General features: G+C 32.8%; 1 protein-coding gene and 1 pseudogene across 3 annotated transcripts; one reads left to right on the top strand and one right to left on the bottom strand.

Moving 5' to 3' along the window:
• Positions 1 to 2,272: 2,272 nt before the first annotated feature.
• LOC128165883 (uncharacterized) lies at positions 2,273 to 3,837 on the bottom strand (annotated as a pseudogene).
• A 7,699-nt stretch (positions 3,838 to 11,536) lies between these two features.
• On the top strand, positions 11,537 to 24,741 carry LOC128166753 (uncharacterized). Of its 3 annotated transcripts, none has more exons than XM_052832111.1 (4): positions 11,537 to 11,621; positions 13,285 to 13,349; positions 13,933 to 14,128; positions 14,589 to 17,160. In XM_052832111.1, the coding sequence occupies exons 3-4, from the start codon at positions 14,004 to 14,006 to the stop codon at positions 15,979 to 15,981; spliced, it is 1,518 nt and encodes a 505-aa protein (XP_052688071.1). In that variant the 5' UTR covers positions 11,537 to 11,621; positions 13,285 to 13,349; positions 13,933 to 14,003; the 3' UTR covers positions 15,982 to 17,160. The 3 variants fall into 3 exon arrangements, with proteins under 3 accessions (XP_052688071.1, XP_052688069.1, XP_052688070.1); XM_052832109.1 differs by lacking the exons at positions 13,285 to 13,349; positions 13,933 to 14,128; positions 14,589 to 17,160 and adding exons at positions 21,093 to 21,160; positions 21,867 to 22,005; positions 23,124 to 24,741 and having other exon boundaries at positions 11,611 to 11,621; XM_052832110.1 differs by lacking the exons at positions 11,537 to 11,621; positions 13,285 to 13,349; positions 13,933 to 14,128; positions 14,589 to 17,160 and adding exons at positions 20,893 to 21,160; positions 21,809 to 22,005; positions 23,124 to 24,741.
• Positions 24,742 to 25,759: the final 1,018 nt, after the last annotated feature.

Raw genomic sequence — 25,759 nt, 5'->3', positions numbered from 1 at the left:
TATGAAACAAAATTGAATTTTATCTGATTTCAGACTGCAAATGCCCAGTGTAGAAAACGAAAAAGAAATGCGTCAGATGAAATATAAAGGGAATTTACTATCAAAGTATGTGTATGTATAAACAGTACCCATTTTATACAAATAGATACATAATATTTGAAATTATTGTGTTCAAAACAATTTTAACCAGTGCTTTAGGTCCGACTTAAAAAAATGAATCTATATTGAGAGAAAAGACCTTTTATAATATTAATATTTCTTTTTGATCATTTATTGTTAGAATTATAAATTTCAAGAAATCAACGTTGATTAAACAAAACTAGTTTGTTTTTTGGGCGGCGGAAATGGTTAAAAAAAAAAGGCGTTAATGCAAAGCATGCTAAAATACAAAACAAATCAGCCTAAAACAAAACCAACAGCCTCTTTTGCAAAATCAACAGACACCGATGCAAAACAAACGATCACTAATGCAAAACCAACAGTCATGCCCTGAGTAAACGCCAGATGCAAATCACGAAAACCCTAATCCGTTGGGGGGGGGGGGGGGGGGGGGCAGGGTAATGCTTATATGTTATATGCCGTATAACTTCAACTTCAGTTTTTCCATGCTCCGAAAAAAGGTGGAGACAAATTCCTTGATTATTTGGTGTTTAATGTTAATTTAACACTATTTAACCCCCCCCCCCCCCCAATGCTACGAGCCAGCAATAATTGAGTACACATAAAACAAGCGTCGCCTGAGCAGTTAAACCAGTTGTTAATTAATCAATCGAAACACTATATCTGTAATCGTTTAAAAAGATCTATTGGTATTTATTGCATTATAATTATGAGAATTAAAAAAGAAATATAATAAGAACCATGTGATGGGCCTATAGTACCCGGACGGGATTAAGTATTGTTATACATGTATAATATGTGCAGTTGTTAAATCAACAGCAATTAGCAATATTATTAATTATCAAGTAGACGCATCGCAGCCTAAATCTCTATCTACCATAATAGTAATTATCACATTATTGAATTTTATATGATAGTTTCATATCTTTTACTTTTATTTTGCATGATTGTTAATTAGACAAAATATAATGTAACTCTTTAAATACTGAAATTCTTGTTATTCTTTTTATCCTTCCGAACTCGGATTATTTATGGGACTTACCCCTATGTAGTCCCGTTACAAGAAGACGAAAGCGTGTTTTTGTTTTTGGGTACCAGTATTCTAATGTCTCGAAATTTAAACACAAATGTTTGAAGACCTTCGTAAATTATGCCATATAGGTCAAAAATTTGTTGCAAATATAATTTCAGCATCAATTTCTTGAAGTAAATTAAATCAAAATGGACTAGTGTTGCCCCCCTAAAAAAACATTAATTTTACAATAATTACATGTGTGTATGTCTAGAAGGGTAACTTGATGCTTTATATGATTGACAAAACTTTAAAAGTTAAGATGCCAAAAAACCCCACTAAACTACAGTAAAAATAGCAAAATCAACATGGGCAATTATTTAGCGTGAGTGGCGGGGTGGATGGTGGTATCGAACAAAACAACAATGGCTACTGACGCTGAAAAAAACACTTAGAGCGAGGTTTTCCTAAAAATAACCTTATACACATAGGTTGCTCCAAAGGAAATAAGCTTGAACGATTTTAACATATAACAATGATTATTATATAATCTTCAATTATTATATAACACAAGATTAATATATTTTACCAACAATTATTCAAATATTCATTATTGGACACTGGGAACCACCATCTATTTACAGCTATGATGAACAAATGTTAGCAAATGAAAAATACTGTCCGAAATGAAAACCCTATAATCGGGTGACATAAATTTCAACAAAATACAATGGATACAAGATGACAAAAATAACACTCTAAAGAAAGTTAAATATAATTACAAATTTTCCCCTTAGAAAACATGGGGGAAAATTGGTGAAAATTCAAAATTCAAACAACAAGAAATCTGAATTTGAACCAAGAATGCCAAATACAAGAGTTTGAAGTTTAATTTTGAAAACTGTAAACGATTGTAGCCCCAAAGTTTGTGTAGGTAAATTTATATTATCACCACCTTAAAAAATTACAAAATGTATTGTGATATTTTGTGACAGCCATAAAATTGAACACTAATGACTAAAGATATATACATTAAAAAACAAGCGCGATGGAATGAACTACATGGAAACATAAGCCCTGTTTACAAATATTTGCAGAATAATACAATGTCCTTTGTTACATTATCATGATCCTAAATCATTAGAAATAGGTGGATGCCAATTGTTTTTGGGCTTGTTGAATCACTTTTGATGATTTGTGAATATATGTTCTATAAGAATTTGAAGACCATCTCCCTAATGTTTTAATAACGTGATCTTCGGTACGTGCTTCTTAAGCTGTAGTAGCTGCTTCTATTCTGAATGAATGACCATTAAAATTGTCAGGATTGTAACATTACTTACACAGAAGGAATTTTGACTTGTCTACAAAATATAACCTGGTTAAGACAGAACCCTCTTTGGCAACAAATAAAGGATTTGATACACATGAAAATGTTCTAGCTTTTAAATCCAAATATTTGTGTATAGCAGTAACTGGGCACAAATTTGTATTTGTTTTGAATAACTGAATTGGTACTCCTTTTTAAAGGATCAATTTTTGTTTTAAATCATTAACAACAGCATTCTCAGTGCACATTACATCTTGTGTCAATAAACGTTCATTTACATTAAAACCGTAAACTCTCCACATCGTAGAAATCCAGAGAAGCAACAGAGAATGCTGCTTCTAACAAAGAACACCCGAATGAAGCAAATGACAAATTTTACATCGAATAGAACTTGTTATAGGTAATCTTGTATGTTTCACACGTGTACTAGCTTGTTTTTTAACACCATTTAATATTGTTTGCAAACATGGTTCAGGTTGACCTGACCTGTTTTCTAAAAGATTGAATCATTTCATCTTCAAATAAAAACAAATGTGTACCACTAAGATATAGTTTAATTGTAGAATATGACAAATGAAGGTTTTTATCACAATGTGCAACAAAATACATCAACATCTGTTCGGAAATTGAAGATACACAATCATTGGAATGTTTATGAATTCCTCTAAGTAACATGAATTTGATATAAGAATCTAGTCATATACGGTATTGCGTTCCGGTTTTACTGGAATGGAATGGTCCCACAGCGCTGTCCAGATCACTTCCTTCAAAGGTGGACACGGAGTACTGAGTTTGTCTGCATCTGGAGCCAGTTTGCGTTATCTGTCCATCTGCTCGTATTTCAGGCGAGACAAGGTCACCTGCTCAAATCTGAGATGCAGGGGTCACAGCTCCGAAACTAACCATATATAGCTGTGCTAAGGCTAAACTTGTTGACGTCTGTCTTGTTCATAGTTTGCCCCAACGTGGTCAATGCTTGTTGGCACAATTGCAATGTAGAAGCAAGGGACATCATTGTTGACGGAAGTTTCTGGATTGGCTCTGTGCATTTGAACAAGCGAACCGCTTTTAAATGGAAAATTCGAAGATCCAACAGCATATCTGACATGCAAGTTTGTACTTTAATCGGCCCTGACTGAAGGCACTGTAGTATTATCGGAGGGCGCGACTGTGGTATTTTCTCTGGCACTAACGCCATTATATACACTGTCTAATTAAATTCTTTTTAACACGGAATGTGCTATGTGATAATTGTTCACTGATGATCATTCCGATTCTACCAATATCCTCTTTAAAACGGATCAATTAAAAGGATTTCAGATTCCTCTATTTGAGGCAAAGTAGAATTTGTGCGTAATCTCTGACCCAAGGCCATTGTTCAAACTCCAAACAAATTAAGAGAAGGAATCATTCATATCAAACACAATCACAAATGATTAATCGAAAATTCCATAAAAGTTATTATACAAAAAAAAATAGCGATAAATAGGTCCAAAGAAGAGGAAAGCTTGAGATTAGATGTTATCAAACAAAACTACAATGACAACAGATGCTAAAAATTACACTGAAAGCGAGGCTTTCCTTAAATAACTATATACACATAGGTGCCCCAAGGGAAAATATATCTTGAATTCTTTCAAGTTTAACAATGATTATTACATAATCTACAATTTTGATAGTAAAATTACCAAATATATGGCTCGGCCCCCACCACCACCACTGCCCTACCCCAGCTTGCAAACCTATTTTACTATCAAAATTGTAGATTATGTAATAATGTTAAACTTGAAAGAATTCAAGATATATTTTCCCTTGGGGCACCTATGTGTATGGGGTTCTTCGGACCCCTCCTTTCTCCCTGGAAAAAATCCTGGGTGAAACAAACATAAAAACGTTCCCTGTAATTCAAAAGTACGTTTTCTCCAGGTTACACATTCTTCATGGTTCGAATTCCTCTTACCACGCCATCTAGCGATTACTAACGGATTAGGGTTTTCGTGATTTGCATCTGGCGTTTACTCAGTGCATAACTGTTGTTTTTGCATCGGCGATCGTGTGTTTCGCATCGGTGTCTCTTTATTTTACAACAATGTCTGTTGGTTTTGTTTTAAGATGGTCTGCTTCGTATTTTAGCATGTTTTTTTTAAAAAAATTTGCATCAACTTTTTTTTTTACACTTTTCGCCGCCTATAGTGTTGTATGAATTAATTAACTTCTTATTCCATTTGTGTGGTTTTTTTCTAATGCTGTTTAACCTTATTTTGGTGCAGTTTGTTGCAATGTAAGCTTTCGATCTTTGAATCCCAAGTTCGAAAGCAGTCGAAGTTTATAAAAATTACATCATCGAGTTACGAGTGTTTATCCACTTCTCTCCACTTTTATAGGAGGAGTGGATCAGAAACAATAGACTTGGGAATATGTAAAAATTGTGAATTTGCAGTTTATATATGCGGTGACTATATTTTTTTAATGTGATGGGTCTCTAAACCATGTTTTTAAAAAAAGATAAAAATTTAATCAATGTTAACCTAATTATTAATTTGTACAAACACAGATATCCAATACCAGAAATTCTAAACAAAAGGAAAAAGCCTCTTAGTAATGAATATTTTGAAAAGTGGAGAAAACCCGTCCTTCATTTTGGAGACAACGACAAAAGAATAAAGGAATTCTTTGAGAACAAACTTAAAAACATTAATGAAGATGAGTGGAATATAAGTTGTAAAATTGTAGACGAGCTTTCAAAGTTGGTTGTGTGCGAGATGAGAGAAGCTGCAAACAAACGTTTTCCTGGACTTTATATAGGAAAAACGCTTAGAAAACAAGGAAGCTCGAGGGAGGGTTTAAAGGTCTGTGATCCATTTGAATTTGATTTACTTTTACCATTTCATTTGGAAAATGTTCAGATGAAAATTGATGTTGTCTTTGACAATAATGGGTGTATTATACCTGGACTTTTCAAGATGGAGATAATGGATCCTGAAAAGCTTCCATCGTGGTGGCAAAAATGCGGATTGGTTTCTTATGTACAGGAAAAAGCATATATAAACACTAGCCATTTTCAGAAGAAAATTTTTGCTTCTATTCTCGATCAAACCACGGACGAAATTAATAAACAGTTGAAGAAATTGACAGAAAATTCAAAAGACGAGTATAAACTGGTACGACAAGTCAATTCCCCGAGCTTAAAAATAACTATAAAAGGGAAAAGTCAGAATGGGCTAAGAGGTTTCCTAAATAAAATTTTGCCTTCGCGAGCCATGCTTTTAAGAAAAGAAGATATTGGTCATTCTAGTGAAGTCAACCTCGAAGTTGATTTGGTTCCTGGTATTTTGTTATCAATTGACGAATATCAAGAATATATGTTCAATCAAAAAGGTTTCGTTTGTGAACGATACGGAGTGATGAAGTGGGTCAATAAAAAGAATCCAGCTATTTTAAGAGAAGATGGAAACCTCATTTGGCGTAATTCAACGTGTGGTTATGAGAAGTGTATGTTTGACATCGTCCAGAGATATTCAAGTCCACTTTATGTGATGACGGCTTGCAGATTGCTAAAAGGAGAGTTACGAAAACTTGCATCAAATTCACACAATCAATTAGGTAGTGTAGTAAAGTCTTACCATCTGAAAAACTTTTGTCTTTACTGCATCCTGTTTCTGACGATACATGACAAGCCTATTAAACTTACAAGTGTAACGGAGGCAATGGGATACTTCATCGAATTTATGCAACATAGTCTGGAAGCTGGAAATCTGCCGCACTTTTTTCATGGAAATCCCCATCTTAGTAATATATTTCCTGTTTCTGTATTTGGTAAAGAAAAAACGAAGTACAACATGTTTGCTATGAACAGTGAGGAGACATTGATTCAAGCAAGGTTAGGATTTAAGGATTTCATGAGAAAATTACAAGGTCTGTACCTGGAAAGAAGGCAGCTAGACTACAAGAAAATCAAACTCTTTTCTGACCATTTGCAACGTCAATAAATGTGTTTTTAAGTTTCTGTATTATGTGCACACAGCTATGTTTTTCTCTCTTACAACGACGGTCCTTTAATATAGGCCCAAAGTTTTAGTAGCTGTATGTTATATACGAAAATTTAAAGATTTAACGCTGATGTAAATGAGGCCAAAACGATTTATACAACTACACAATGCAAGCAACGGCATTAGCTTTAGCAAGGTTTTTGATAACCAATTGAATTTAACAGAATACTTGTATATTGTTAAACTCATTGCTGTGATTTGTTAAACGTTGTGGTTTTAAAAAAATATTCCATTTAATTGTAAAATATCTAACCTAGATATACTGTGTAAGTTTTCATTTGTATTGTATATACATGTATATTTTTTCTCTTTCGTTGTATTATTACCTTTTGTGTTATATATTTTTTGTGATGTCTTATATAAAAAAGGTTTTTTTTTCAATTTGTGTTTGAAATTCTTGCTGATATCATTAATAAAGCAAAAAATTAAATAGGTATTGAAAAGGAAATGACACAATGATTAGAGGGATTGTCGTTTCATTTCCAACAGATTATTTTTCACACTGACGACGTCGCTTGAATATATATTTTTTTGATGGTGCGTAATACTATCTAAAATCAGAATTAGAAATTTTTCACTTGGGAAGATTAATATGAAGCAACAGTGGGAGAAACATTTTATCGTTTAGAAAATCTGACCCAATTATTATTAGCGAACGGAATCAACTGTTTAATTGATATATTTTTAATCCAAAAAAATATAATAGAGTTTAAAATAAACTTTAATTTGATTACATGGATTTCGATTTGTCATGTGTAACAACAATTTGATCATTCATAAACGCCTTTGAAATAATTCCCTGTGCCTTGCCCATAGAAAGTTAAAAAAGGTCATTTTTATATCAAATACGTGTAAACTTGATACTTGTACCCGTCATAAGTTTTAAATATATGATTTAATTTGCTTTAAATTCCTTGACAATTCGACTTCAATTGTGGAATTTAAAGGGGTTTTTCTTCGTGAAAATTTAAAAATTTTCCTTTATGTCGGTTTATATGGGTTTAACGGTTGAAAGTAAACTGCAGTACAGAAAAATTAGCATTTATGTCCTTTTTTACAGTGATCACAACCTCTTTAAGAAATTAAATTATACATGTACATATATCTGTTTGTTTAATACTTCATGTCCAGTGTTATAAAATAACGTATCACTGGTCAATATATAATCGCGTATATTTCCAAACTTGTTCATGTCGTGCAGATGGCTAACCGGTAAGCACCAGATCTATCCAATAAAATAACGAAGTTTCTTAAATGTATACTGAACATAAACTAGTTTTCTTTAGAAACATATTGCCTAACAAATTCATGTTAATATATTTACATCTATACTTATAAGTTAAGACATTTGCCAATAAACTATAAAATGCCTGCACCAGAGCAACTGCTTACATATTTGGTATTTCAACACGTGTAAAATGATGTCCGAAAGCTATAAATGAATTTTATTTGATAAGAAGTTATTGTATAATTAATTAAAAACCTTCTTCGATTTTCGATAAACCAGCCCAAAATACCAAAAATGAGAGTAAAGTGGTGGACACACTTTAGCGGATCCAAGTCAGTTGGAGTTTGCATCAAAATATATACTTACAATGAACTGATATTGAATGATTATGTGAAGAGGTAATATATTTACTGGAAACGTACTTACAGTACACATAGAAGTTAAGATTCGACAAATGTTGAGTTAATGAAATAAGGCAATTAGTTGCTTAATGTGCGATTTTAGTGTTCATGGATAGAACTCATTCGCTTGCGAATGGTAAGAAAATGGGATAGAACTTTCCAGAACGGGGTAATTAAGAACGCGGGTTGACTAATTAACGCCATGACAAAAATTTTAAGTGTAGAAGTTCCTCATACATCGCGGGCAGCTACATTAGAATGGACGGCTTTGGTTAATACCGAAAAAGTTAAATGAAATGGAACAATTTAATGCGATTTTTATATGGAAAGAACTTTCCAGAACGGGGTGCACAAGAACGCGGGTTGACTAATTACATGTAACATCATGGCGGAAAGTGTAGGGCGAGTTATAACGATTGGGCATATACTTTGGATCTGACGACTTTGGTTTATATATGCAAATTAATATACATACACTAACGTTTTTTAATTTCATTTTTATACCACGACATATTAGTAGTAAACCTTAAACATTAATTTGTAAACAATGAACAGATTGTGTTCAACGTCTATACATGTATGAATAAATGATGTGTGCATAAAACGGGGGAGTTGAATATGGAGGGGACCTCTCCAACTTTTTTTTTCAAAATAGTCTTTTATCTGAAATTCTTATTTAGGACTGTGATAAAAATTATAGTCAAATTTGACCTAATGAACAAACGTTATAGATACGACGCTCTAAATACACATTCACTAGTTTAAAATTAAATTTTCAAAAGTTAATTATTTTCTACAGTCAGTTGCAACCAATAAAATTAAGGACGCATACATTTACATGTATACATCATCCATTTCAGTTAAGATTTTTCATCCCTGTCCGCTTCTCTACAGATCCAGCCACGCAGTTGGCTATTTTAATTCTAAAGAATGTTTTAGGAAAGCAATTAAGAAAAACATCAGACAGTTTATACAAAAATGAACAAAAACATATGGTTCAAACTATTAGGAATTATATTATTTTAAAGTTTAAAGTAATAATGATGTCCATGGATAATAAAACAATTCAAAGTTAGATGTAAAATTATTCTAAACCATAAAATGTTTTCTTTGGTCTTTCATCCGGGTTATGAAGGTATAGTCTGTCCCAAGATATTTCTCCATCAAATTTAGGCAATTTAAAAAAATACCTCGCACTATTTTCAACGTTATCATCCGGGTCTGTTGCAATACAGTTCCCCGTAGACATCACAGTTACATTATTCGGCCGTGTTTTGAAACCTGATAAACTATACAGGGCGTTTCAAAGGAGAAATCTTGGTTTGTCATACTTTTGAATGAAAATCGTGTGAATCCTGAGATATTTACAAAAATTAAGTAATTAAGCAAAATGTGAATCGCGGATATCTTGGGACAGAGTATAGCAATTATCGCAGAAAAAATACATAACCTGCTAACTCGGGACTTCTTTTTTTGGATTTTTTTTCATATAAAACCTAATGCAACGTTTACGGACACCCCTCCCTTAGATTTATGACTTAACCTAAACGATAATATTAACATGTATACTATGTGTAAAAAAATAATTAAAAGAGGCTATCCACAAATGAATAAGTGTTAAAAGCAAATAAAATGAGGAAATTAAGCTTTACTATAATAAAGGACTTCTGTTTCCAACGGAAGACCTCATTGTTATTGTTTTGTTTCTTTTTCCCTTTTATTATCTTTTTTCTTACGCTTTTTTGTACAAGCGATTTCTTGAAAACGACTCTACCGATTTTCCTGAATCTTTAAGATCTTGTAGATATTGATAAAAACCTTGGATATAAATTTTTATTTCTATGACGTCATTTCCGTTCGTGAAATATTGACGTTTTAGCGATTTTCAGGGGGTCTACTTGTCCTGCTATCTCCTCCTCAACAAAAACAGATATTTAGTTCAAATGTTCAGGGATGGTAGATGAAAGATTGTAGATGTGTCTTAAGGCATTAATAATTGTCTGGTTTAAAAGGCGTTGAAGCTCGCCTGGACCTGAAAATTGAGTATAAAAACCGCTGTGATTTTTAATGGTTTTCTTTTTATATCTCTTTTCTCAAAAATTATTTAACAAAACATGTATACCAAATAATATTTATATTTACAAGAGCTTTCGTTTGATATCAAGAAAAAGGGGCTGGTCTCTCAAATTAAGGGCCAAAAGGGCTCTGAAGTATTTCTTCCATAGCACTCTACTGAGAAATATTTTGTTATATATTTGAGAAGCAAAAATGTTTATCCAACACTTAAAAAACTATACATTGTAAAAACTTAATCAACTGTTACGTAATTAGGGATTTTAAGGGGTTAGAAATCCAAACATTTGATTCATTTTAAAAAAGGACAAATATTTTGTAAGGCAATATAGAATAAAAGATGCTTAGAATGATGCTCTTAACAATATTCAACCATCAAAATTTCGGTATATGACCCCGAAAAGGAGATAAGGGGTGGCCCCTAAAACGTTTTTTTCCGTAAAGCTCAAAATTGATAACGAATTTCTGAACAGTTGTTGAACAAAATATGTTAAATATCAAGTTACTTTTCTTTTGAAATCAAGAAAAAGGGGCTGGCCCTTCAATTTATAGGCAAAAGGGGCTCTGCACTATTTCTTCCATAGACGTTTACCGAGATATATTTAGTAATATGTCTATGAAGCAACATGAATCGTCTCACATTTATTTAACAATAGATTTAAAAAAAAATTCTCATGCATTCTATAATTAGAGGTTATAAGAGGCCAGAAATCCAGAATTTTGATCACTCATATCTCAAACAGAACAAATATTTTGAAAAGCAATACAGAATAAAAGATGCTCAGAATGATGCTCTTAACAATATGCAACCATTAAAATTTTGTAATGTTGCCCCGATATGGAGATGAAGGGTCAAATATCAAAGACCTCCTCGTTGTTCGCAACGAGATCTTCTTGTCTAGTTTTAATCTTTAATGCTTAATTTCGATAAAACCATTTCCTATTTCTAACAATCTGACGCAGTAAAGATTGATGTTAAAGATGTTTATCATTAATTATACATGTATTTAATAAAATAAAACATCAAAATTGAAAATCAAATATTTCTTCAGGTTTACAATTAGAAATTTTTTTTACATCCAAAGTTAGCGCTTTTCATTACTTTCAGTACTTTGATCTGTTAAGTATACACATTGAAGTTCTTTGGACATTTAAATCATCATTTAAATGTTTTATTTAGATGGGATGTGTATTGAATAAAAATCAATAAAGTCTACTGAACCAAGAAGTAGATTTTTTTATCTTTCTTCGAAATCTTAATTTTGTCCGAGTGTTGCCATTATTTATTTAAAATACAAGTTTGTCTATAGGTTGTTTCTTAGGCATCATATTTCATGCCTCCTGTAAACATATTAACGGTTATTCCATACATTCCCACAGCAGATTTGTGGCTGTGTCATAGCGCTAGGTAAGCATTTTAGAAATATCTATGCATGTGAACACGTAAAGACTTAAACCACAATACTAATTGATGATGAGGTCATATTATTTAGTTTTAATGACTGTTCATAGATCATAGGCGTCGGAAGCAAATTGAAAGTGGGGGGGGGGGGGGGCTAGACTAATCCTCAAAAATATTGAGAAAAAAGTAATTCCCAAAATCATGGAAATCCTAATCCGTGGGGGGGGGGGGGGGGGGGGGGGAGTATACCTACACTTTCAAAAAAAAATTACTTACCCAATTTTTTTTTCCAAAAGCATGAAATTCCTAATCCGTGGGGGGGGGGGGGGGGGGGGGAAATTGTTATTGAAAGTGCCTGTCTGGAAATCTCGGTATACTTTCTCTTTCTTTTCTAGGAAGCTCTAAGCTCTTTCACATTTACTATGGGGCGCGCTTGATTTTACCAAAAGGTGTACACCGTGTTCGCTTTTGTAAATCAAGTGCAATGGTGTAGCGTTTAGGTGTACACCGGGTGTACACTTTTCTACACCGAGTCAGGGGCATGTGCTGTTGGGTGTAGCACTGAAACCAATATGGCGGACGAATGTTATGATGGAAACTTGGAAAATGATTTTAAGCAATGTAACGGATTAGAAGTCGCATAAAAGTTGTCGTTTGTATTAAGGCCTTTAAATTTGAAATGTGTGTTACTTTATCTTATTGCATTTATATCACAAAAAACCTATTAATTGTCGCAGAACAGCAGATTCTTTGTTAAAACTGCACCCTTTTCCGTCATATTCATTCTTAACTTCCCTACACCATGTACACTACACCATTGAAGTGGACTTGATATACAATACCAAATTTTTACACCGGTGTATACCGGTTGTACACCAAGTTAAGCTTAATCAAGCGCGCCCATGGTGTAATGTAACGACTCTGAATTTTAAACTAAGGGACATTGTCACGATTTTGATCAAATTCAATTTTACTGTTTTTATCATTTACGGTGCTTAAGGAATATAATTCTAATGGTCACGTGGAATCTGAGAGTCAGGTGTATAGTTATGTGCAAGATACATGGCTCACAATTCTTTGTCATGTAAACAAGGCTCGAGCTCTGTTTATGTTTACGTAGGTTCAATATACCTGTAAAAAATCTTTTTCAAGCTGATTTGGGTTTTTTTCTATCTTCTTATTCATTTTAAGCATAAATAAAAAGTTCCTAACGTTTAACATATTCATTTTAGGTCTAAAACTGGAATTTTCACTTCAACATTCAAAATGTAAACAAAAGTTTTGTATACATAGCAGAGAATTGTAAGATCGTTTTTAACTCGCGTATAACTCAACAAATGACACTCAAATTTTGATTGCCTATTAAAAATGCCTTACTGAAGCATTGTAAACATTAAAATCGGAAAAATGATTTTTGACCAAAATCGAAACCGTGCTCCAGTGTTACACTGTCTTTTGTTAAACAGTGTAAAGTAGGCCAAACAGAGCACTCTCTATATGTTTGGATGGCCTAGATATAATATGCCGTACATATTTCATGTTTTTTATTATTAATATCCTATAGGAATGTCTATACAGATTGTTTTCAATTAAGTTCATTGTTCAAGTATATAAACAAATGGTCAAGAGGTTAAATATAATTAATGTAAATCTAACTTTCTCTGAACAGGGTTAATTGAAAACCAAGAGGAACCACTGTCAATATCGGAACCAAACCAGTAGAACTAGAAATGGGTAAGAACAGCTTTAAGTGATGAAATCATTTTGAGTTTAAATGCCTACATGTGAATCTGTACATGTCGATACAAAATGTAGTGATTTTAAAATTGACAAATGTGAATATGTTCATTTGACTATATATGTTTCACGAACGTTTTGTTAGTCGTACTTATCAGTGATCCTTTTGTTTTTATTGAGAAGTAATGAATTCACCATAGTGCAGCCAAATTTTAATTATTTTTTCCCGTTGAGAACGTTAAATAATGTTTTTTGTTTTGCTTTAATCTTATACTTAGCGGTATTGATTGATTAGTGGTCGTGATGGCCGGTTATTATAAAAAGAATGTTTTTCAAAAATGTAAAAAAATAAATGCCGTGACATTGTTTATTATGTTTGTGGTTCTTGGTTTTCATTTACATTTAAGATTACAAAAACAGATATCGGTGTCACTATGGGGACTTTTCATTCTATTGTTTGACGCAATCATTATCACATTATTAGTGTATTTTATATTATATATTTGACATTCACAAGAATAATTTATGAAATTTGGGTTTGTTTTTTTTTTTACTAATCTAGCATTCCCTTATTTTTTAGAACAAAAGATATGTCCAAAATGCTATTTTAAAAAAGAAGAATTTATGAGGACTTAGGAGGAATACGTCCACATGGTGTTGGATACAGATAAAAACATTTGGGATATGATAGAACTCGCCATACAAGTCATATGTATTCTGGTAGTACTAATGTTAATATGCAAAACTAAGCACAGGGAAGCAGTGCGTTTGGTTAGGTACGTACATGTATTTTAATAGCAGTTGTGAAATTGGTGTAAATTCTGGAAAAAATCATTTCACCTTACATTCCTAAGTTGTTTTTTTTTAAATGTTTGTCGTGGATTTAAATGGTAATGAATTCAATTTTGATTCGGTGACTGGTTGTTGTAAGTTGTGCATAATTGTCATGTGTAAGTCTTACCGTGACTGATAGGGGCTTTGTATTAACGGTTTTCTTATTACTTTTTGGAATTTTGTTTATGATCTCTTTTAATCAGATATTTAGAGAATATATCATAAAACAACTTCACCAAATATTAAGAGAATATAATTATCTTAATCATCTATATTAAAACTGTTTTTTGGTCTTTTGTTTTATTAATTAAACGTCAAGGCAAAAAAACCCAAAATTATTTAATTTGATGTTTGAAAAATAGTTTGTGTTTTTTAAAACATCCTGTCTTTGTGCAAATACAGATCATCACTTTCGGAGGATTTCAAAGAGGAGTGGAGAAAGCCAGTCTATCATTTTGGAATTAAAGACAAAGGAATAAAGGATTTCTTTAAAAAAGAACGTATAGACTTTAATCAAGACGACTGGGATGTAAGTTGTGAAATTGTAGACAGGATTTTAAAAATCGTTGCTTGTGAAATGAGAAAAGCGGCAAACAAACGTTTTCCTGGACTTGTTCTATCAGGAACGTTAAAAAAACAAGGAAGTTCAAGGGAAGGTTTAAAGGTTTGTGACCCATTGGAATTCGATGTACTTTTACCTTTTCATTTGGAAAATGTTCAGACGAGAAATGATGTCGTCTTTGACAGATATGGTTGTATTATTCCCGGGCTTTTTAAGATGGAGATTATAAATCCTGAGAAGCTTCCATTGCGGTGGAGAAAATGCGAATTGCTTTCTTGTGTACAGGAAAAAGTATATATAAACACAAGTCATTTTCAGAAGAAAGTGTTTGCTTCCCTTCTCGATCAAATCAGAGGCGACATTAATAAACGCTTGAAAATATGGACAGAAAATTCCATAAACAAGCAGTTTAAAATGGTGCGACAAGTCAATTCCCCTAACTTGAAATTAAAATTAAAGATTTGTAGTCAAAATGGATTAATAGATTTCAAGAATGGTTTATATCTTTTGGAACAACAGTGCTCATTACATTCTTTAAATGTTAATCAAATAGACCTTGAAATTGACTTAGTTCCCAGTATTTTACAGTCTGCTGAACAATTCCCAAGTACATTGTTAAATGAAAAAGGTTCCATACCTTGTGAACGATACGGAGTATTGAAGTGGGTCAATAAAAGGAATGATCATATTCCGAAAGAAAATGGAGATCTTATTTGGCGCAGTTCAACGTGCGGTTATGAAAAGTGTATATTTGATATCGCTCAGAAAAATCCGAGTCAACTTTATGTAATGACAGCATGTAGACTGCTGAAGTGGGCATTACGAAACGTTGCAAACAATCAACTCGGTAGTGTGATAGGATCCTACCATCTGAAAAACCTTTGTATGTATTGTATCTTGTTTTTGACGATACCTTCTGAGCAAAATCGCCTTTCCGGTGTAACGGAGGCAATGGGATATTTCATCGAATTTATCCGAATCAGTCTTGAAGCTAAATACCTCCCGTATTTTTTCTTTGGTAATCCGTATCTCCATGACATGATTCCTGGCTGTACATTTGGTACCGAAAGGGCGACGTACAACATGTTTGCTAAGAACAGTGCGACGACGCTTATCCATGCACGGTTAGGATTTATGAAACTGACGCGAAAATTACACGGTCTATACATGAAACGAGGGCAGCTAGACAAGAAGAAAATAAAACTCTTTGCTGGTCTTTTACGACGTCAATGAATGTGTTTATATGCTTATGCATTATGAATATAGAGGATATATTATTATATTGTGTGATTTTATATTTGCTTTATCCAACAAGTTTAAATGGTGTGTATATTCGCGAGGCTTGCCGAGCGAATTTAACCATTTCAAAGAGTTGGATAAAGCAAATATAAATTCACACAATTATGGATGTTCCATTTATCTTATTCAATCTGATTAATATTATAAAGCCTTTGAGACAGTCCTTAAATGTATATGACCCGAATTGTTGTTGGGGTTTTTTTTCGAAGATTAAAATCGATGATACAACGTTGTGTTATGCGGTTATTGTGACCTTGCGCAATACACTTAAGTAAGTCATTTCGGAGATATATCTAAATGTTTTAATGTAAAGCTTCACTAAAATAAACCTCGAAATACTTTTTTAGCGCTAAATAATATCACTTATTAGGTTTGTTACTAACTGTTTACAGAAATTTGTGGGGACGGTAAAGTCCATAGAAGACGAGGCGGAGCCGAGCCTTCTATGGACTTTACCGACACCACAAATTTCTGTAAACAGTCAGTAACAAACCTAATAAGTGTTTTGTTTTGTCGAGGACCTAAACTTTTATATGTAAGCAACAAAAGATGATATATAACAATTAAATTCATTGGCTTATTTTCTAATTTAGTGCCTTTCTCGTCAGTCGTCTGTGCAAACCTTGATGCCATTGTATATAGGATTGTTTTATTACGTCACGGGCAAAAGGGGGTCACTCTAAATATTTTGGTGCTTGAAAATTAAAGGTATGGTTGAACGTTTGTGTAAAAAAATAAGCTCAAATAACGTTTCGTCCGCCTTGTTGTCGTATAAATTTTGACGCCCGCCGTGTAAAGAAACTTATAAGGCAATCACGAGACGCGATTTATCCAATGACGTCGCGACATTCTAGTCCGAGGCAAACATTTTTAATAGAGCTTAATCACTTGTCTGAATGAAAATACTGATCAGAGACTTGAATATTCAAGTTTGACACAAAGTTGCGAATGTTCGTTAGGTTGAATTGACTCGAACGAGGATAAGTTGTTGATATTTTATAAAACAAACACTAGCTGAATGAGTCGACATTAAAAAAATATTCAATAAGGATGCGTACTGGTGGTTGAATAAAAGTCTTAAGAAACATTATTTCGGTAAGTTCTTGTATATAAACACAACCAAAGCGTTCTGTTTTAATAGCGTAATGTGACTTGCAGTATTATAAGGTAGCAAGGGACAGTTTTGGATAAAGTACCCGTTTCGGATAAAGTAACCGTCAATATTTTTGTAAAATTGAGAGTTGCTGTACTTGAAGGCTCATGAGTGTTGCCAAAATTCATGAAATGATTTTTAAAGATTATCATTAGTTAGAGGGGTGTCTCTTGTTAAAATTGATATGCAATATGTAGGCCCCATATGTTAGGTACATGAGAATAAGAAGTAAAATGCAAAACCTGCGGCTATGACTGTTGTGTTGACTTTACACAGTGAAATTGCAAGTTACAGACAGGAGGTAAAATAACACGAAAAGTAGGTGGATGGGACATTGTAAACTATACACCGGTAAGTTTCTGACATGTGATAGTGCAACATGCACGCGGTACGGAAGGTCAACCCTCTGCAGGGAATTAGCTGGGGGAGGTCTAAAAAGCTGAAAAATCATGAAAAATTAGCAAGATATGAAAGGGTTAAAATCTCATAAAAACCAGCATGTAGAGAATTTTACAGGTTTTGACTGGTAATTTTCTTCAGAAATTGGTGATTGGCCTTATAAAGACTGAATTAAGGGTATTTGTGCTGAATAGGAACTGAGGAAATTCTAGTTACAGAGTTCCGAAGACATGCATCCCTTGGCTACAATGAATTGTATCAAAAAAAAAACTGTCCCGTGCCACCTAAGCTACACAGTGGCGTCGGAACCAAATTGAAAATGGAGGGGGCGGCTAAACTTATTAAAAATCTTGACAAGCAAAAAGGTCTGTGATTACAATTATGTTTAACTTTAAAAAAAAAAAAGCCCTCCCCCTCCGGTTCCTACGCCTATGCTACACAGTTATGTGTTTTCCTTCATATTTTTAATGTTAATCTTTGACATAATGCACTATATATCAATTTTATTAGTAGATACAGTTACGTTGAAAGAACTAACAATCTTCGAAAATAGTCACTGAAGCGTTGAAGCGAGAAGCTGTGTCAAAAATAGTTCGGATCGGAATTATTTCATAAAGCTTTACCCGTTTGATACAGCAAAGGTTTCTCACAAGGGTAGTATACACCACACGTATGAGATATATACCGTTTTTCTATCTATAACTCTATGTTATCATAAATAAATTAAGATTTAGCAAGCCTTATGTATATAAAACAAATGCGATTTATAAACTACACAATACAAGCAATAGCATTAACTTAAATAAGGTTTAAATTATCAACTACACACCATACTTTGTTGGACTCATTGCTGTGACATGTTAAGCGTTGTGTGTTATTGTTCAAAATTCTTTTATGTAATGTTGGTGATCTGGCTGGGATTATTAATATAATAACACATGTTTAAGTGAATATTGTCAATTTATTTGACAATAAAAAACAGACTAAAGGGGAGGTCTTAACAATAGTGAGATTATCTGACATTGAATGTAAAATCAAATAAAGTTCGGAAATGTGACCTCCCCTGCACACAACTAAAAAGTGTAATTCATATACAACATATGCATACAACGAAATTTTGATAAAAAAAAAACCGGCAATCAAACGCTAATAGCATGTTTGCCGAAGGGCCCACACAAGATAGACTAGCCAGGTCATAGCAGGCAACAAAAATGTAGGTATAGACAGAAATGGGACAAAAACTAAAAATATATACTTATACTACTTACACTACGCGTGTTTGGTGAAAAATACAATATGATGTTGAGACGATATGTTACATCACATATTTTTAGTCAACTAGCACCTGTCATATATATCTAAGCATGCATTTTCTAACTATCATGCCAAGTCCACACCATGCTGAGGAAGAAGTATGCACATGTTAATAACTGAAACATACATTGACTAAAGAGAAAAATAATTCATTTTCTCATATATTGACATTAACACATCAGTTAACTTTTGACTTGTGTAATGCGTTAAGTAACAAAAATGGAATACAATTGTTACCAATAAACCACACTGCAATTGACTTCTGACCTGTGTGATTCCTGATAGTAAGTAAGAATTGATAAAATGGTATTTAATTATAATATCCAACGTAGAAGTGAGTTTAAAGTAAAGTAATTGAAAATGTATAGGAAAGAAGTAAAGAATAAAATGAAAATATATGGCTGGTCCAGGAATCGAACCCGGGACTCCTACAACTCAAGTTATGTGATCTACCACCACTGAGCTACCTAAGCCGATATCCACAGTCAATACAGCAACAACAACTACATAATAAAAATTAGGATAATGTCCTAATTACTACATTCTTCCCTCCTTAAATAGTTAACACAATACAAGTTTACCTTGACTCAGGTCTTATATTATACTTTTATCATATTTATATTGCCTGAACGAGCAAAACCACGGCACCATCTGTAGTAGGATAAGAGGTATGAGTAATTTATGGCTGGACTAGGATTCGAACCCGGGACCCTGTAACTCTAGTCAGGAGCTCTACCACTTGGCTATCCAGGTCGATATCAACGATCAAATAGCTCCAGCTACTGAATAAAAAAGATTAGGATATTCTTGACGTATACTAGTATATTGAAATCATGCACCCATACTCCTCGAAATAAAAGTGAATCTAAATCAAGTGAACCTTTTTGTCACCTTTTCAGTGAAATATATTTTATTACTCCTTCTATCTCCATCTTTCCAAGAAGAAACACAATATGATTAGGCTTGTTTTAGTTTAATGCAGCTAAAATTACTTTGTTTTCTCTAATATTTAGAAATCGACATGTTGTCTCAATTTTACCCCATTGCATTTAAAATACAAGTTGGTCCATATAGGTTGTTTCCTAGCGCAGACCTAGCTTTATTATTTCATGACTCCTGAAAACATATTCTGTTGGAGACATAAATGGTAGTCCATACATTCTCCAAATCGACTACATCATTTCTTTTGTGGCTGTGCCATAGTTCTAGGTAAGCATTTTCGACAATCGATGCATATATATTTCAATGAATTTAACCACATTACAAATTGATTTTGATCCATATTATTTATCCTTAAATGATCATCGATTTGAATATTTATTCGGATATAATGTAAAAAAGTGTTATCTTGAAATTTAAATCTGCTTTTTCTTCCTTTTCGTGGAAGCACTTTCATATTTACTATGGTGCAATGTAACGACTCTAAATTTTAACGATCTCCAATCCTCAGCAATGTTCGATGACTCTAAGTTATCTGGATTATTTCTTCGTACCATAAATCTGCCTTTTATATAGACAAATTTAATTGGTTATCTAGTGTTAGTATTACGATCACTTATTCAACGAAATACTTGGCTTGGTGGATCCACGGAGATCTACTACATATATTATATGTTTAGGGATTCGAGCCACCGATGCACCGGCATAACCTTTTTGTTATCTCAATTTGTATATTTATTTCATTTTATCTCTCGTGGACAAATTTGGAGATTGAATAACTGTATGAAATGCATGGATTCCATCTAAAAAATTCTTTGTATTTCATTTTCTTTACAAAGTTTGACGGACAAATAACATTTTTATAATAAAAAATAATACTATTTAGCTGGGGATCGGAGAACTTTTAAAAAAGCAAATGTTACACTGTCTTCTTAGTAACAATATATATATATATATATATATATATATATATATATATATATATATATATATATATATATATATATATATACATACATGGTTCGCCAATATACATGTATCACCCGGCCGTCGTCATAACATTTGTCCATGTTAAACACCTGTATTCATGATTTGTCAAATATATTTTGTATATTTCATAATTCATTTTTTATCAATTTGTCTATGAAGAGCTTGTATTAAGTTCATTGTTCCTAAAATACACAAACAAATGAGAGGTTAAATGCAATTTATGTAAATCTAAATGGTTTTTTTTAAACAGGGTGAATTGACGCAGAAATCCGAGGAACCACTGTCAACATTGTCTCCAGTCTGTAAATCTTAAAATGGGTAAGAAAAGCATTAAATTAAAATTCATTTTCATTTGAGCTACTTCATCTGTATTTGTTATTATAGTGGGTATTATTTCATGTTAGGACAGTGGATTTGTTTATTTTTCTAAACTTACATTCTTGTAACATAGGTTTCGTTTGTTTTTATTGACGTAATGAAGTCACCATTGTGATTATAAAATCCTCTGTTTTGTCACGAACGGAAAATTGTTTTTATATTCAAAATTTTTATCATTAAATAGAGAAACCAAATTCTGGCTATTTTCGACTTTTTTGCTGACTAACGTATAGAAAAATGACACAAATGAACGGAAAATTGTTTTGGTTTTGTTTAAATCTCATTTGTATCAGTATTGACTGATTCATGGTATTATCAACCGTCATGATAGTCTCTTGTTGAAAAGATATGTGTTGTTTTACAAAGATGTAGAAAAATGTCACAGCTTTGTTCTAGAGTACAAAACAAACAGCTATTGATGTTAATTTGGTGTTACTTTATTTAATTGTTTAGTCACAATAACATGATTACTTGTATATTTTATGTTATAGATTTGATTTACACAAAGATAGTTGAAACAAAAATAAGTTTAATTATATGAACAAATTCATTATTTGACTAATTTAATATTCCTTATTTTTTTTTTAGAGCTAAGCATATTCTCTGGGTTTTGTTTAAATCAACGTAATCCATTTTTTCTATCAAGATTCTGCAATGGTACTTACAAGTTTAAAGACTCTGGTGGAAAACGTCCACAAGGCGATATATGCAGATGAACACACTTGGTTGATTATACTTGTATTAGTTTTTCTGATACTTATCCCACTTATGCTGATTTCCAAAAGGTATGTATCAATATCAACTTGTTGTGTTTGTTTCATTTTTCCATTTTTCTTACACTTTTGCTAAATTGGTGTTAGTTCTTAAAATTCGCTATCAAAATTCCGATAACTTTCTTTAGAAAATTTTGTATTCATTTTTTTATTGTTGTGTATTTAATTCAATTCACACAATCTGAGAATGCGTTTTGATTCCTAAAATTTCAGTAATCGGTTACAGTTTTGAAATTGAAATTAAAAAAGTGTCTTTTAAACAAACTAATGAATTACGACTTAATAGATTTTCGACAGTTAGCTACTGGTATATGTACCTGTCATGTTAACAGTTTCATATTTTTGCCGCTATGACTGTTTTATAATATTTATGAGTTTGTCATAAGATTTTGTCATTAAGGAACCCTGAATCATATTCCGTGACAAGGTCTCGTTATATAATTTTTGTAAGATACGTTTCCGCTTTCGAAATTTATCTGCTTTTAGCTTTCAGGTTATTCAAATATCTGGTGCCCTTGTGATTTTTTGCCGTTTTAAAACTTTTTTGCGTCGGCCTTAGAAGAGTTAGAATTCCGTTCTCTTACCTCATGACCAATTTACTTGCATATTTGATTTAAATCAACTTTGGCTGGTTCTCAGACCCGAACACACTTTACTTAAAGGTCCAAAGAAATTATCCATGTAGAAAAACGATTGTATAGCTTACCTGTTGATGCAATCTGTTGTTCTTAAACTACACCCCTTAAACACCTAGCTAGCCACCGTCTTTTTCTTAACATTTTTTCAATGGCAACGTTATATTAGCAGGGATGTATTCTTTCAATGCTTGCATTCTGTTGATGATTTTGAAATCCTCCGATTTTAAAGAATTGGAGACTTTCAGTGAAAGTGCATCTTCCCAAGTCAAGGGTTGTTGTATTCGCCTATCTCCTCTGAGTATACAAGTGGATCAGTAACCCTAGACTTTGGAACATGTAGAATTGTCGAACTTGAATTTATAAATAGAGATTCTATTCAGAGCATGGTGTACTCTCATCAGCATTGAATTATCAAGTGGCCTATACGATAAAAGATAAAAAATATTAATCAACAATTTTGGATAACGGGGAACTACCCTTATATCTCAACAGATGGAGAAAACCTGTCGTTAATATCAATGACAAAAGAAGAGAAAATTTTGAAGAATGGAGAAAACTCGTCCTTCGATTTGGAGATTTTTTTGACAAAAGAATAAGGGATTTTTTCAGGTACAAACATATCGACATTGATAAAGAAGACTGGGATGTCAGTTGTGAAATTGTAGACAGGATTTTAAAGATCGTTGTGTCCGAGATGAGAAAAGAAGCAATCAAACGTTTTCCTGGACTTGCAATAGGAAAAACGCTTAGAAAACAAGGAAGCTCCAGGGAGGGTTTAAAAGTCTGTGATCCACTGGAATTTGATGTACTTTTACCATTTCTTTTGGAAAATGTCAAAACGAACAATGATGCCGTCTTTGACAACAATGGGTGTATTATACCCGGTCTTTTCAAGATGAGGATAATGAATCCTGACAAGCTTCCTTCGTGGTGGAGAAAATGCGAGTTGGTCTCCGAAGAACGGGGAAAAACATATATAAACACAAGTAATTTTCATAAAAAGGTGTTTGCTTCCCTTCTCGATCAAACAAGGGAAGGAATTAATAAAGTGCTGAAAAAATTGACCGAAAATACAAATGACGAGTATGCTGTGGTCCGGAGTGTCATTTCTCCTAGCTTAAAAATAACTATTCATGTACATAGTGAAAATGGGTTAAAAAGTTTCACAAATATTCTCGGGTTTTTGGAAGACCTGTATGTACGTGGAGAAGGGTTTCCTGTATATAAAGAAATAGACCTCGAAATTGATCTAGTACCTGGTATTTTGTTATCAATTGACGAATTTCCCAAAAATATGCTTAATCGAAATAGTTTCATTTCTTGTGAACGATACGGAGTCATGAAGTGGGTAAATAAAAAGAATCACCATATTCCTAAACAAGATGGAGATCTCATTTGGCGTAATTCAACATGTGGTTACGAGAAGTGTATATTTGATATCGCTCAGAAAAATTCGAGTCAACTTTATGTAATGACAGCTTGTAGATTGCTGAAGTGGGCACTAAGAAAAGTTACATCAAGTACAAACAATCAACTCGGCAGTGTGCTAAAATCCTACCATCTGAAAAACCTTTGTTTTTATTGTATTTTGTTTTTGACGATACCATTTGAGCGAAAAAGACTTTCTGGTGTAACGGAGGCAACTGGATACTTCATCGAATTTATTCGACTTAGTCTTGAAGCTGGAAATCTGCCGCACTTTTTCCATGGGAATCCCTGTCTTAGTGATATATTTCCTGGTTCTGTATTTGGTGAAGAGAAAACAAAGTACAACATGTTTGCTATGAACAGTGAAGAAACATTGGTTCAGGCACGGTTGGGATTTAAGGATTTCAAGCGAACATTAGACGGTCTATACCTGGAAAGAGATCAGCTAGACTACAAGATAATCAAACTCTTTGCTTGCCATTTGCACCTTCAATAAATGTGTTTCTACGTTTCTGTACTTTGTGCAGTAATCTCTCTCTCTCTCTCTCTCTCTCTCTCTCTCTCTCTCTCTCTCTCTCTCTCTCTCTCTCTCTCAACGACGGTCCTTTAATAAGGTCCAAAGTATTTCAGTAGGTGTTTGTAGTTTTCGAAAATTAAAAGATTTAGCACTGATGTAAATAAATCCATGTTGTTGTTGTTGTTTTTTGTAATCTTTTTATTATTTTATTTGTATTGTGTATTTTTTATATGATATCTATTGTTAAAAGTGTTGTGTGAAGAAACTTGCTATCGTCCGAACAATCAGTAAATAGCAGATGAAACACTTGCCAACACATCAGAATCCAAAGTCTGTCTTATAAGTATGTGTATTCTAGATATAAGATTTTTACTAAACAACCTTTTATTAAGTTCCCAAGTGCATAGTAGTTCTTTTATTGGTGCTTGACGAAGATAACTTTACATTTCGACGAAAAGATATGACTGGCATTTCACTATTTAAGATTCGTGTTAAAAAATTGAGAGATGTATCTTCATTTTTTATCTTTTTTTAAATTCTCATGAGTAATTTGTAAGAACTTATTTGGAACGCGAGATGGAAACATTTTTGAAACATTAGTTTATAAATGCAGTTGATTTGAATTCTGCAGATAAGACGCTATTTATCTGTATTGGTAAGTGTTGTGCCTCAGCTAATACTTTTATTGTTGGGTGTTTCATTAATATTATATAATCATATTTAATTGTATTTTTTAAAAGAAAAACAAAATTAGCACTATTAAATTTTGAAATACAAAAAGAAAGTTCTTATCTCAATGATGGTTTTGATATTTATGATGGCAAAGATTCGTCTTATACGTTGCGTTGTTTCCTTTCCAACATATTATTTTTCACAGTTTGAGACTTTGAAGATGACGAAGTCTCTTGAATTATATTCTTTTGATGTTGCTAACATTTTCTTAAAGTTTTTTTTTTACCAATTAAATGTCTGGTAAGCAAGTATCAAGGGTTTATCTGCTTTCGTCGCAAATCGATCTTTGTTTTAAAGTTTGAATATTTACACGACCGATCGACTTTTATAAAATGAAAAATTACGAATATTTTTGGTAAAATTTTCTAATAGAAATAGACATTATGCAGAATCATAGAACTTTTACTCTTTCAACACGCATTTGTTTTAAAATCTACATTTACATGTAGTA

This window comes from Crassostrea angulata, chromosome 10, assembly GCF_025612915.1.
Source record: "Crassostrea angulata isolate pt1a10 chromosome 10, ASM2561291v2, whole genome shotgun sequence".
In the NCBI taxonomy this organism is placed as follows: domain Eukaryota; kingdom Metazoa; phylum Mollusca; class Bivalvia; order Ostreida; family Ostreidae; genus Magallana; species Magallana angulata.
Note: the sequence above shows the minus strand (reverse complement) of the source record. Positions and strands in the feature narration are given on the sequence as shown.